We start from the raw sequence: 13,840 nt of genomic DNA on the forward strand, positions 1-13,840 counted from the left end.
GAACTAAGTTAGTTAACGGGCATGTTTAAATATTATCTTTGTTTGCTACTATATGAGCAATATTGTATATGAAGGTAAATATTTGCCTGTAATAATTTATTTACTACTAATACTTGCCCCTCAGCTTAAAGTGCCAGGATATTACCAGGCTCTTATTGAGTGCTAGAATATCTTAGGGTTATCATGAATCAAACTGAATTAAATTTATATAAAACCCTAATCCAGTCTGCTGGTTGAGAGATTGACTATGGATTTAGTTGTCCACAGTGTGTGACTAATCAGTTTGAGTATGCATATTTGGTGGGTGAGTTGTTCTGTATATTCATTTTGTAGGAGCTGATGTGGCTAATGTCTGTAATGAAGCTGCTTTGATTGCTGCGAGACACCTTTCAGATTCCATAAACCAGAAACACTTTGAACAAGCAATTGAACGGGTGATTGGTGGTAAGGCATCTGAGTGTAACTCAAATCACAAAGCTGAGAGGATGAATTTGAGGCCAGTGATTTCTCTGTTTTGGCAAGACGTAGAAGCAAAAAAAAGTATATCTCCCTAGCTGTGGGGCTTACCATGCACGTGCTGTGTTCCTTTGGTGCTGCAACCCCCTTCCCTTCCCTAGAGATGGATGATGTAGGAGTTGGGTGAGTCTGAGATGGCAGCCTGCACGCTGCCTCACTCGAATGGACAGCAAGCAGTGAGATGTCTTCCTCTGAACTATACCAATCTATTTTTTTTATAAATGCTCACAACCTTCCTATTTCCAAAAATGAATTAAATGTGCTCTATGCTAAATATAGCTGGAGGATAAACAGCTCTAATGACTGTTTAACCAGGAAATGCTCACCCCACCAGCATGGTGGGAATACGCATAATGTGTTTTCCTTGCTTTCTAGAGATCTTACAACTTAATACTCATAGGAACATAATTAGCGATTCAAAAACTTGGGCATTCAAAGGAGAGAAAAGACTACAGTTAGGAGCTGCACAGAGGAGGTGGAGTTTAAACTGGATTCAATAGACAGATGGGGTGCTGTGTGACAGTGGCATGAATAGAAGACGCTTTGGAGATAGTGTTACATATGCCCTGTGTTTCATAGAGGGAAAGTAAACTAGTCAGACTCAAGTGGAAAGTAAGGCACAGTTGAAAAAAGTTAAGTCCAGATTTTAAGAAGCCTTGAATATTATGCTCAAGGACTTTTTAAAATGTCCTGTGGCCAATGTTGAACAAACGTGAGTTTTTTTTTTCTGAGCCACTGAGTAATATGATAACTAATGATAGTTTAGGAAAATGATCTGTCTCTGAAGAAGAGAGAAGCATTTGGAGACAGAGAACTTTGCAGTCATTCATGTGAGATAGAAGGCTTTAGCACAGGCAGTTCCGGTGGAAATTGGGGGGTGGGGGGAGGACAGCTTGACAGGCTACAGGAAGAATGGGGTTCTCTAGTGCAGCTAGTTTGGCAGAATATGAGATGTGCTGGGTTTGATGGAACATGGTGTCCTTGTGGAATTCCAGAACACTACAGTGGTATAGATGTGGTTGCTGGAGTGTGAAGGTGTGTGAGAGGACTCAGGGAGCAGGTACCTTGTAGGGGGAACAGGGACTCACCTAGTAAGCATTGCCAAATGTTGTAGCAGAGAGGTGAAATGTGAGTCAGGGAAGTCACCAAAGCTTGTGTGCTTACAGACCCAGAAGGTGCACCTGCAAATAAGACAAGGAAGAAGTGCTGTCAAAGAAGATTCAGGAGGTTGGAGGAGAAGGGAGACAAGGACAAAGACATGTTTATTAAGGAAGAGTTGGCAGCAGGATCAAATGATAGGGGGATGTGAGGGAGAATGACCTTTGGATTTGGCAGTGAGACTGTTGTTCTTGGTAACTTGACGTGACAGTTTGAATGGAAGAGAGAGTATGAAGCCAGATTAATGGAGATTCCAGTGAGGACCTAGAGCTATAATAGCAATGTGCTCAATCTGGGTTAGGTGCTAAATAACTATTGAATGAGTGAGTACCAACCATTATTCTAAAATTGGTTAATGAAAAGAAAAAAATCTAAAATGACAGAGGTGTGGATGGAATTAAATGAAGTAAATCACTGTAGAAATGTGAAAACTGCATATTTGTGTGTTTTTAAGTCAGGGGGATGCTATCAGTGCTCAGTACAAAGTGGGACTGTGAAAACAGGGCTGCCGGTAGCGTAGGAGGCCTTGCTCTGAGAGGGGTGGACACTCACCTGTTCACAGTTCAGCCACTGTAAACCAGCCGTGGGTAGCCTTTGTTCTGTGATAATATACTGAAAATGAAAAAGTCCTATGATAAACTATGGGGGAAATTTTGTTTTCTCAGGTAAGCAAGAACTGCTTATCTTTGTAAAACAGAGGGCTTGTCAACACACCCTCTTTAACTTCCCACCCTTGCATATACTTTCCACCTGTGGTATATACATACTTGCCTTATTTCATATCATTGGTAACCTAGTGCTCTCTCTCTTTTTTAAGTCTTCTAGACTCCTTAATATGTTACCAGTTGATAAATTCTCTCAGATGAGTTATCTTGAACACAACAGAACTACTTTTGTTAAGGCAAGGTGTGATGAATTGTATTAGTACAAACTGTGTCGTTAGTTTCTACATTACAAAGGTGCATATGAGGTTCAGCATCGACCTTTATCCAGGCCAGAGAAGAATTGTGCATAGATTAGGGGCCCTTCAGGTCTGTAGTTGACACACAGGACCAGCACAGGTTTCTTGGGGTTTATCTTCTCTGGTCTACCCTGCTGCTCCTTTGTCTGGCTCTTGGAACCCCCTTGGGCTGTTTGTTGGGTGTGCTGGGTGCTGCAGCATTGGCCTAACCGACTCGGTATTTCCAGATCTTTAGTCCTTCCTCTGACTATTGTCTACCTTCCATCAAGAAGAGAGAGCAGGCAGTCTACCATGGCAGGCATCATTGCTTTCCCAGTGCTTGGTAATTCTGAATACCTAGACTGAGCTCTTTCCAGACTCTGTTTTCTATGAATTGTGTGTGTGTGTATGTGTGTGTGTATTATTTTTTAAAAGATTTTATTTATATACAGAGAGGAAGGGAAGGAGAAAGAAAGTGTGTGGTTGCCTCTTATGCTCCCCCTACTGAGGACCTGACCCACAAGCCAGGCATGTGCCATGACTGGGAATTGAATTGGTAACCCTTTGGTTCACGGCTGGTACTCAGTCCACTGAGCCACACCAGTCAGGGTGAATTATATATGTTTTAAGTTGACTTAAATGCTGTATTTAATTTGGCATTTATGTTTATATCCAAAAATAATACATGTGGCTCAAAAGAGTAGGAAAGTTAGGGGAAAAGTATGCCTTGGAGTAGGGGTAGTGAATGCATTTTGCTGTAGTTGGGTCTATTTTGAAGTTGATCCTTTACTTTTAGTCCAACCTTGATCATTTTTGGATTGTCAAAGCATAGTAGTCTCTAAATCACCTTTTAGATAAGGCACTGTATAGTACTGGATAACTGTCTTTTTATGTCAGTGTCACTAACGCAGTGGTGTTGGTTTTTTGTTTTTGTCAGGCTTAGAGAAAAAAACACAAGTTCTGCAGCCTGAAGAGAAGAAAACTGTGGCGTACCATGAGGCAGGTCATGCGGTTGCTGGCTGGTATCTGGAACATGCAGACCCACTTCTAAAGGTAAAGCAGGTTCTGTTGAACAGTAGGCAAGCTGGGTGATTGTGTGAGCAATTACTTGAGGAGAAGATTGCACTCCCTCAAAGGATAAATAGATGAGATGTTTAAATTTAAAGAAATTTAGCAAAAACATCTGGTAATAACAGTGGGATAAAGTGGTTAACACAAACCCTCCCATGGATAAGCTACAAAGTTTTGGAAAGAAAACTACCATTGGAAGGGACTGAAAAGTTTCCCAAAGCAGACCAAACCTGACGAGAATTTACTTTCAAAAAGTAATAGCTACAGTGAGTTAGAATTGGGCGCTTGTGGCTTTCTTGCCTGAGGATTTCCATACCCAGAGGTGGGAAATGCTGGACTTAACAAGATGGCAGAGGAGAAAGTTCAGGACATGAGGAAAATTGGAAATTTAACAAGAAAATCCTGGAAGCAAGAAAGCTACAGAGGGGTGAGACCCAAAATCAAGTAGAAACTGCTCAAACCCTTGGCTGACTAGTAAACTGCATGCACGGGGATATCCCAGAGAGCCTGGGAAAGTAAGCAGAGACCAAAGAGACAGGGGTGCACCAAGTGAGATTGTTAAATTTCTGCATTTTCAACTGAGTGTATTCCCAAACTGGTGCAGCATGGATGACAGGAAGCAGCATAACTGACTTGTTTTGTTAGGACAATGGGAAATTTAGGGAGGGGTCCCCTTACTTCAGGGGACCACAGAGAAGACAGCCTAAAAGTGTACACAAAACATTCTAAATAATCTAAAAAGAAGTCTCTAGAACTAGTAAGCAAGGCTGAGGAATTTAAGGTCTGTATACAGAGATCAGTTGTATTTCTATATATAGCAGTGAACATTTGGAAGATGAAATTTTAATAATCCAAATTTTTTTACAATAGCATCAAAAACATGAAATGCCTAGGAATGAATTTATCAAAATATGGGGTGGGGCAGAAGTAGATTTACAGTTAGTGTGTGAAACAGGGTTTATTCTTTTATTTATTATCATACTATTTTCCATACGAACAACAGTAAACCTACATTTGCCCCACCCTGATTTTATAGGACCGGTGCATTGAATTATTAAGACCTAAATAAAAGTAGAGATATACCATGTTCATGGAATTTTGTGATGTCAGTTCTCCCCAAATTGTTCTGACATTTCAGCGCAATCTCTATCATAATCGTAGCAGACTTTTTTGTAGAAATTGACATGGAATTTATATGGAATTGCAGATATCAGCTAGAATAGTTGATGTAAGTTGAAGGGGTTACACTAACCGATTTTAGACTTTGTATACAGCTACAGTAATGAAGACTAGTATTGGTGAGAGGACTAACACATAGACCAGTGAGATGGTCTCACTGATAGAGTGAGTCCATCACTAATAGAGTCCAGAAGAAGACCTTCACAAATAATTGATTAATTGATTTTTTTTAACAGAGATACCAAGATAATTGAAGGTGGGGAGGATTGTCTTAACAAGTGATTCTGATAGCTCATTGTTTATATGGGGGGGAAAAAAGTAAACGTTGACCCTTATGTCATATGCAAAAATGTAATTTGAAAATAGGTCATAAAAGCTAAAACTGTAACACTTCTAGAAGAAAACTTAGGAAAAAGTCTTTGTAACTTTCAGTAGCCAGAAATTTTTGAAGACACAAGAACCATGAACTATAAAAACAATTGATAAATAGGATCTCATCAAAATTAAAAACTGTTTGTCTTTGGAAGACACCATTAAGAAAATGAAAGGCAAACCACACACTCTGAAAGTATTTTCAGTACACACATATGAAAAAGGACTTGTGTCTGGAATATACAAAGAACTCTTAAAACTCAATAATAACAAAACAAGCAATTTAGTAAATCCCAGTAAACTGCAAAAGACTACTTCACAAAAGGTAGTATGTGAGTAGACAGTAAGCTCATGAAATACTCAATATTGTTAGTCATCATTGTAATGCAAATTAAACCATAAGGAAATTCCAAATGGTTACAATGTTAATGCTGGTCCTTAAGGGTTAGTAAGAATGTGGAGCAACTGGAATTCTCATACATTGCTGATCAAAATGTGAAATGGTCATTTTGAGTAACAGTGTGGCAGTTTCTTATAAATGCTTCCATATAACCAAAGATCCCCTCCTAGATATTTACCGAAGACAAATGAAAACATAATGTCCATGCAGAGACTTGTACTATTTTATAAATAATAGCAATAAACTGGAAACAACCCTGTTACCACTTAAGAATGAAATGCGTATTTGAAATGTTAGTATAATGGAGTGCTACACAACAGTAAAAATGAATCAACTATTAATACACACAACAATGGAGGTGAGTCCCAGAAACCTTGAGGGAAACCAGACGCAATGAAGTATGTACTGTATGATTCCATTTATATGCAATTCTAGAAATTGTAACTAATCCATAGGGGCTGAAAGCATATCTGCAGTTGCCTGGGGGTGGGGGGAGGGTTGACTACAAAGGGAAACCAGGGAAATTTGAGGATGAAGAGAATATTTTGTCTCTTCATTGTGGTAGGGAGTTAGGTTTGTCAAAACTTACTGATTTTAAAATAGCTGAATCAAGAACAAGTCTTTGTACAATTGCATGTTATTAACTCATACCTGTAAATAAACACACAGCCCCATCTGTTATGTGGCGGTGTGTTCTCCCCAGCCCACAGAGACTCATGTTTTGCATGTTAGTATTCAAGTATAAATTAAAAGGGGTCCCCCCAATGTTTTGGAAACTGAAGAGTTGTTTAGAATAAATAAAAGTGCATCCAACATGAAAAAAAAACCACATTGAACTGGTTTTAAAGGAATTTATTCAGTTGCAAAAAGAGGACTAGAAAAGAAAATGAAGCTGATCATCAAGGTCTGCCTTACCCTCTATCCTGTAAAGGAGGGTGTGGCCATGGTGGACAGTCCTGTTGAATGGAGCCTTCACTGTATTTAGGCTCTCAGGAGATGTCACCACTCACCAGCAGTCTTTTTGTCAAGACTGAATAATTTCAACTGAGTTTTATAAAAAGGCAAATACTTTCTGAAACTCTAAGGTGAAGTTGTCCTAAGAGAAATATTTTTCCTGAACAGTCACTCCTCCTAGATCTCATCTATCCAAGGCTGATGGATTGCCCAGCTGGTGCTTATTTGTTGCCAAGTGAGTTTATCTGTAAATGTTGTGATCAAGTCTATATTTTGTGGTGGAATCTCCAACAGTTTTGTGTTTTGTACTTGCCAGGTGTCCATCATCCCAAGGGGCAAGGGACTGGGTTACGCTCAGTATTTACCCAAAGAACAATACCTGTACACCAAAGAGCAGCTCTTGGATAGGATGTGCATGACTCTAGGTGGCCGAGTGTCAGAAGAAATCTTCTTTGGAAGAATTACAACTGGCGCTCAAGATGACTTGAGGAAAGTGACTCAGAGTGCATATGCCCAAGTGAGTATGAGACGGAGTGTTTCTTCCTCACATTTGAGCAGTGGACATTTGTGATTGGGCCTGAAACAGTACTACTGTGTGTGACTGGTTTAGGCTTTTCAGGCAAGGATTATTTCTTAAATCCATTTTAAAGCAATCAAGACTTAAGTAATGACTTTCTTCGGGCACTCCTATTACTCATATGTCAGCTTTTCCGGGTCTGTCACTTTCTCAAAATCTTCTTATGCCTCACGTAAAAATTTTTTTCTTGCTATCATCTTTTACCTTTTATTTCTTAGGGCGTTATTTGTTGTGTTTATGTGCTCTTGTGCTGTTTGTAGCTTCATCTTTATTTTTAAAATAATTTTATATCTTTTTTCTGTGTTCTAGGACCTCATTTGAATTTTTCTGATTCTGATTTATCTTATTCATTCATATTTTCTGTAATTTTCCTGATTTCTTTTAGCCTGTTTTGAAGGAGTAGGCTACAGTTTTCATCTTTTTTTTTTTTAATCAGGTGAAATTTATTTGCAAATATTAATTACCTTGAAATGTGTAATCTCCATTCTTATTAATTACCCTCCTAAGTAGAATTTTTTAAAGTATTTTTTAGTGATTATGCTATTACAGTTTTCCCAATTTTTTCTCCCTTTATATCCCCTCCGCCCTGTCCCCCAACCCTCCAGCATTCTCCCCACCATTAGTTCATGTCCATGGGTTGTCCATATAAGTTCTTTGAGTCCTCTGTTTCCTATACCATCTTTATCTCTCCCCATCTATTTTATGCTTACTAATTATGCTTTTTCTTCCGTGTACCTTTTCCCCCGTTCTTCCTATCCCTCCCCACTGATAACCCTCCATGTGATGTCCGTTTCTGTCATTCTGTTCCTGTTCTAGTTGTTTGTTTTTGTTTTTTAGGTTCAGTTGTTGATAGTTGTGAGTTTGTTGTTATTTTACTGTTCCTAGTTTTGATCTTCTTTTTGTTAGGTAAGTCCCTTTGACATTTCATGTAATAATGGCTTGGTGATGATGAACTCCTTTAACTTGACCTTATCTGGGAAGCACTTTATCTGCCCTTCCATTCTAAATGATAGCTTTGCTGGATAGAGTAATCTTGCATGTAGGTCCTTGCCTTTCCTGACTTCAAATACTTCTTTCCAACCCCTTCTTGCCTGCAAGGTTTCTTTTGAGAAATCAGGGGACAGTCTTATGGGCACTCCTTTGTAGGTAACTCTTTCCTTCCCTCTTGCTGCCTTTAAGATTGTCTCTTTGTCTTTAATCTTGGGTAACTTGATGATGTGCCTTGGTGTGTTCCTCTTTGGGTCCAACTTGTTTGGGACACTCTGGGCTTCCTGGACTTCCTGGAAGTCTATTTCCTTTGCCAGATTGGGGACATTTTCCTTCATTATTTGTTCAAATAAGTTTTCAATTTCTTGCTGTTGTTCTCCTTCTGGCACCCCTATAATTCGGATACTGGAATGTTTCAGGTTGTCCCAGAGATTCCTCAGCCTCTCTTCATTTTTTTGGATTCTTGTTTCTTCATTCTAATCCGGTTGGATGTTTATTTCTTCCTTTTGTTCCAAATTGTTGCTTTGAGTCCTGGTTTCCTTCCTGTCATGGTTGGTTCCCTGAATATTTTGCTTTATTTCATTGTGGGTATCTTTCATTTGTTTTTTCATTTTTCGACCAAGCTCAATCAGATTTGTGAACATTCTGATTACCAGGACTTTAAATTCTCCATCAGATAGGTTGGCTATGTCCTCATTGTTTAGTGCTCTTTCTGAGGTTATGCTCTGTTCTTTCATTTGGGCCGTATTTCTTTGTCTTGGCACACCTGAATAGGTTATAAGTGGGCGTGGCCTTAGGAATTCAATTGGGCTGGGCAACCCTCTTTGCTGTGCCGCCTCTGGGGGAGGGGCCAGAGAGAGAACAGTGCAGCTCGTCTGCTTGTCCCTAGCGCACTTTCTGACAGACTCTTGTGTAAGACTGGGAGTTTCTCCCACTGTAGCAGCCCCTATCAACTCTGAGTCTCAGTTTCCCCTTAAGTCAGCCCCGCCAGTGCAGCCTACATAGCCCGTTGCCATGCTGTAGCCAGCCCCACCCCCAAGGCCCTCCGACTCGCTGCAGTTTTTCTCTGCCGGCTGGCCCCTGTGGTCAGCCGCCTTACTGGTCTGGTTGTTCTGATTGATTTTCTTTAATTCCGTGGCTGCTGGAGTTCCATGTGGTTTGATTTTCTGGCGCTTCTGGTTGTTTATTGATTTTAGACTGGTTATTTTCCTCCTTTTGGTTGTGCGAGGAAGCAAAGGGTTTCTACCTATGCCTCCATCTTGGCTGGAACTCCTTTATCTGTTTATGGACATGTCTTTCCACCTTTCTTTCCTTACTTATGGAGACATTATTCTGCTAATTTTTTTTCATAATAACTTCATAAGAGATTTTTCTGTTGCCCATTTTTACATGAAATTTGTTTTCCTGACCTCTTAGGAAGGAGGAAGATTGGGACTGCTTTTCTAGTTTTTTAGCTTTAGAATTCCCTTTTCTGTTATTTTTATGAAGTTTTAAAAAACATAGCTTCCTACTTTCTGTGTTCTCCTGGCTCTGTTCCTGCTTCCCACTTTTATCTGGCCTTCTCTTTTCTAGTCAGTTTGGATTTTACTTTCAAAAGCACTAGTTTCTTCTTTTTGTTTTATTTAAATATATTGGGGTGACATTGGGTAATAAGACTATATAGGTTTCAAGTGTACAGTACTACAATATAAGATCTCTATATTGCATTTTGGGCCCAGCACCTGAAGTCAAATCATCTTCCATCACCATGTATTTGGTCCCCTTTTATCCTTTACTACTCACTATCCCCTTCCCTCTGGTAACCATCATAGTTGTCTGTGTCTATGAGTTTCAGTCTTATATTCCACACATGAGTGAAGTCTTATGGTTCTTAACTCTTTCTGATTTATTTAGCTTAGCATAATATTCTCAAGGTCTATCCATGTTGTCGCAAATGGCAGTATTTCATCTTGTGGCTGAGCAGTATTTTATCTTTTCTTATGGCTGAGTAGTATGTGTGTACCACATCTTCTTTATCCAGCCCTCTATTGAAGAACACTTCGTCTTGGCCACTGTGAGTTACGCTGCAATGAACATAGGGATGCATGTATCTAATAGTGGCTGTAACAGTCTACATTACCATCAGCAGTGAATGAGGGTTCCTTTTCTCCACAGCCTCTCCAACACTTGTTTTTACTTGTCTTGTTGATAATCCAGAAGCTTCTTCTTAATGTAAGGCTTATTTTGGTTAGCTATGGCCCAGACTGTGCCAGTCTCTTCACATAGTCTCCTAGCCCTGTGGACTTGGAACAGAAAAATGCAAATGCCCCTTCCAGAGTCGGTTGTTCTCAAGGTGATGTGACGCTCTTTGTAGGAAGAGCCTGAGGGTTTGAGGTTCTTACTCTTAGATCTATCAGAAGTTTTTTGCTTCTCTTCTAATTCCCCTCATGCAGAGGGTAGAATCATGCAGGTGTTATAGCTGTTGGGATTTGTCCCCACCTGTTTCTTACCTGATTTTGTTGTATATGTTGTCTGGGGGCTTCTGGTCTTGTATTCCTCATTGAGAAATTTGAGACACTGTCCATTGTTGCCTATATCTATACAGAACACTCTTATCTACTCAGCCTACTCAAGACTGCCATGTAGATTTTGCCAGGTTAAAGAATAGTGTTACAGTGAAGTATGTGGAGTTAATGTCATTGTAAAGACTTACTGGCATTTTATAAAAATATGTTAGCCTGTCACCAAAAATGGATGTACACGACTAGTGATGTATTCTTTTTTCAGATTGTCCAGTTTGGCATGAATGAAAAGGTTGGGCAAATCTCCTTTGACCTCCCACGTCAGGGTGACATGGTATTAGAGAAACCTTATAGTGAAGCCACTGCAAGACTGATAGATGACGAAGTACGAATACTTATTAATGATGCTTATAAAAGAACAGTAGCTCTTCTCACAGAAAAGAAAGCTGATGTGGAGAAGGTAGGTGCCAGTTGTGCAAATAATTCTATACACAGTTTTGCAGAAAAAGTTTAAAGTGATGATCTACTCTTTTGGTTGGTTTATAGAAGATATTAGCATTTCCCATAATTGGCTAACTTTTAGCCAATTAGGAAGGATTCCTTCCTTCACTCTGATGTTTCTGTGTCTGTTTTGTCTCTGTGACGTGGTGAAAATATGGTGGTGAGCAAAACCAGGCATGATCCTGGCTCTTGTGACTCTTAAGGATATGAGTGATGGATTAATGAAGTCTATTATCAACTACCCAGTGAACAACTTAATCTACACTCTTTCCCACCAAGTATTTTTTTTCCATCAAGTATTTTACCAGTATAGTAAATTCTTACTTAATATTGTTGATAGTTTCTGCAACCTTAAGTGAAATGATGTGTAATGAAACCAGTTTTACCATAGGCTAATTGATATAAACAAGAATTAAGTTCTTATGGCCTCTTGTCACTGTTATAACAAAACAGTGCTGAACAAAACAACGCTATTCGAGGCTCTGCTGCATTCCTGAATATGGAGCACACTGTACTGATAGAAATTTACCATTGTTTTTCACCTCCAGAATGACAAATGAAAGGGCACATAAAAGAATTAGCCAAACTTGATAAGTGGAAGTCAGCACACGAAAACTGCATTGGCTTAATTATGAGCATCCACGAGTAAAACTGCTTCGTGATTTTCATCGTTGTACCTTATTTGAATAGCAGCTGCAAAAGTGGCAGATTCTTTTTGAATTCAGTGGATTTCTTGCATCCAGTACACTCTTAATTATTCAAATCCATTGCAACCAAAATTAGAATTTTTTGTTTTTTGGACATTCCACACTCAAATGAGAAAAACACAAATGAAAAAGCCTTATAAAGGATTGACACAGATAACAGAATATTCTAAAGTAGGCTATTCATAAGCAAGTCTTCAGAAAAGCCTCCTGTGAACCCGCCCTGTGCCGTGCAATTCTAAAAATCCATGACGTCTTTTCAGAAAAGCACACAGTGTAATTGGGGAGAGAGCTAGTGTCTGTGAAACACTAGAAAGCATACAGCAGTAGCTCCAAGTAAGGAAAGACCAGAGTGGTCAGAGAAGGCTTTACATAGAACATAGGGCTTACGCTTGACCTTGAAGGATAGTCAGGTTAAAGTCAATGGGAAAGAATGGAGCTCTCAGTGTGGAGACTTAAGCAGAGAAGGGTTTGGGGAGGAGGGTGGGATTGGGTTGGCCTGCCTTGATCAGATAGATAATGGGGGGTGGGGGGAAGGACTGCAGTACCCAAGTCCTCAAAAGCTAGTTAGAAAATTTAGAGACACAATTATAGGAATAAAAGTGACTTTTAGAATAGTCTGATCCAACCCCTTTTTTTAATGGTATGGAGTCTTAAAAAATCTTGAGTGGAAGTGATTCAAGTTCCTCATTTAAAAGTAGAGTGTGGCAGCAGTGTGCCACTGCCAGTGGGATGGAAGAGACTAGGACAGAGACCACCTCAGAGCTGTTGCAGGCATGTTTTGACATTCCTGAGGTGTGCTGGTGGTGACAGATCTAAAAAACCAAGAGATTTTTAGATATTTAAAGTAGAGAACAAACAGGAGGAAAGCCCCTAGGATGGCTCCAGGACTCCTCCTAGTGGCAGACACAGCCTGGGATGGGGGAGGGATTCAGTCTTGACACCCAGGAGGGCATGAGCAGTAGGCATTTGCAAGTGGTATATGGATAGGAGGGCTAGGCCAGACATAGGGTTTGTTGGTTATCCCCCTTCAATTGTTGAAAAGAAGAAATGAGCTGTAAAAGACAGTGGAGGGCGGAAGCACTTAACCGAGATGACTAGCTCTAGGAGAATAGTGTGTGAGTACAGGGAGTCCACATGCATGCCATAGATACTCAAATGGGTCCTGGAAATTACACCTGGTTATCTACCCTTCCATCTGTGCAGTACATGTCCTGACAATGGTAACAAAGAAATAAATGTTTGTGAAGGGAAAATTAGTTCAAAACAGTGAGGATCCTGAAACACCACAGAGTACTGAGATTGTGCCTGGTCCATCAGAGAATATTAAATATTTAAGAATAACGTGCCAGCCAGGAGCCATCAAGAGGAAAGGTGCCTGCTCTGACCAATGTGGCTTAGTTGGTTGGGTGTCATCCTGCAAAACGAAAAGGTCACTGATTTGATTCCTGGTCAGGGCACATGACTGGGTTGCTGGTTCAGCCCCTGATTGGGGTGCATGTGGGAGGCAGCCAGTCAATATTTCTTTCTCACCTTGATGTTTCTCTCCCTCTTTTCTACCTCCCTCCCCTTCTTGCTAAAAATAAATGAATAAGATTTCTTAAAAATCAAAGAGGAGAGGTGGCTGGAGCCTTTGCTGCTATGGCTAGTGCCTTCCAAACTCTGGGCCTCAGTTTACTCAACCTTGGGTTAAGGAGTTGGACAAGTTGATCTCTAAGGGAAAGCTTTAGGAGAATAACAGTAATCAGCTAGCATTCACATAGTATCTTATGCATATCAGGTACTGCCTAAGATGTATTAACTTCTCTTAAAACACCCTGAAACCTCAAGAAGTCACTACATTATTATCCCCATTTTACAGATAAAGAAACTAATAAAGAAACAACGTTGCTTAACTTTGCTTAAGGTCATCAGGCAGTTGCTAAGTGTCAGGACCGGGATTTGGACCCAGATGTCCTGTCTGCAGAGCCCTTCATTACC

The 13,840-nt window shown here is 40.0% G+C and overlaps 1 protein-coding gene across 2 annotated transcripts in view; it reads left to right on the top strand.

The window, feature by feature from the left end:
- Window positions 1–13,840, top strand: part of AFG3L2 (AFG3 like matrix AAA peptidase subunit 2) — a 41,264-nt gene that overhangs the window by 24,709 nt on the left and 2,715 nt on the right. For both annotated transcript variants that reach the window (XM_024580252.4, XM_053912449.1), the window contains 4 exons: window positions 334–444; window positions 3,552–3,667; window positions 6,907–7,107; window positions 10,921–11,115. In XM_024580252.4, the coding sequence (XP_024436020.1) occupies window positions 334–444; window positions 3,552–3,667; window positions 6,907–7,107; window positions 10,921–11,115 (623 nt within the window). The remainder of the gene's footprint in view (window positions 1–333; window positions 445–3,551; window positions 3,668–6,906; window positions 7,108–10,920; window positions 11,116–13,840) is intronic.

Source organism: Desmodus rotundus, chromosome 10, assembly GCF_022682495.2.
Source record: "Desmodus rotundus isolate HL8 chromosome 10, HLdesRot8A.1, whole genome shotgun sequence".
Taxonomy (NCBI): Eukaryota; Metazoa; Chordata; class Mammalia; order Chiroptera; family Phyllostomidae; genus Desmodus; species Desmodus rotundus.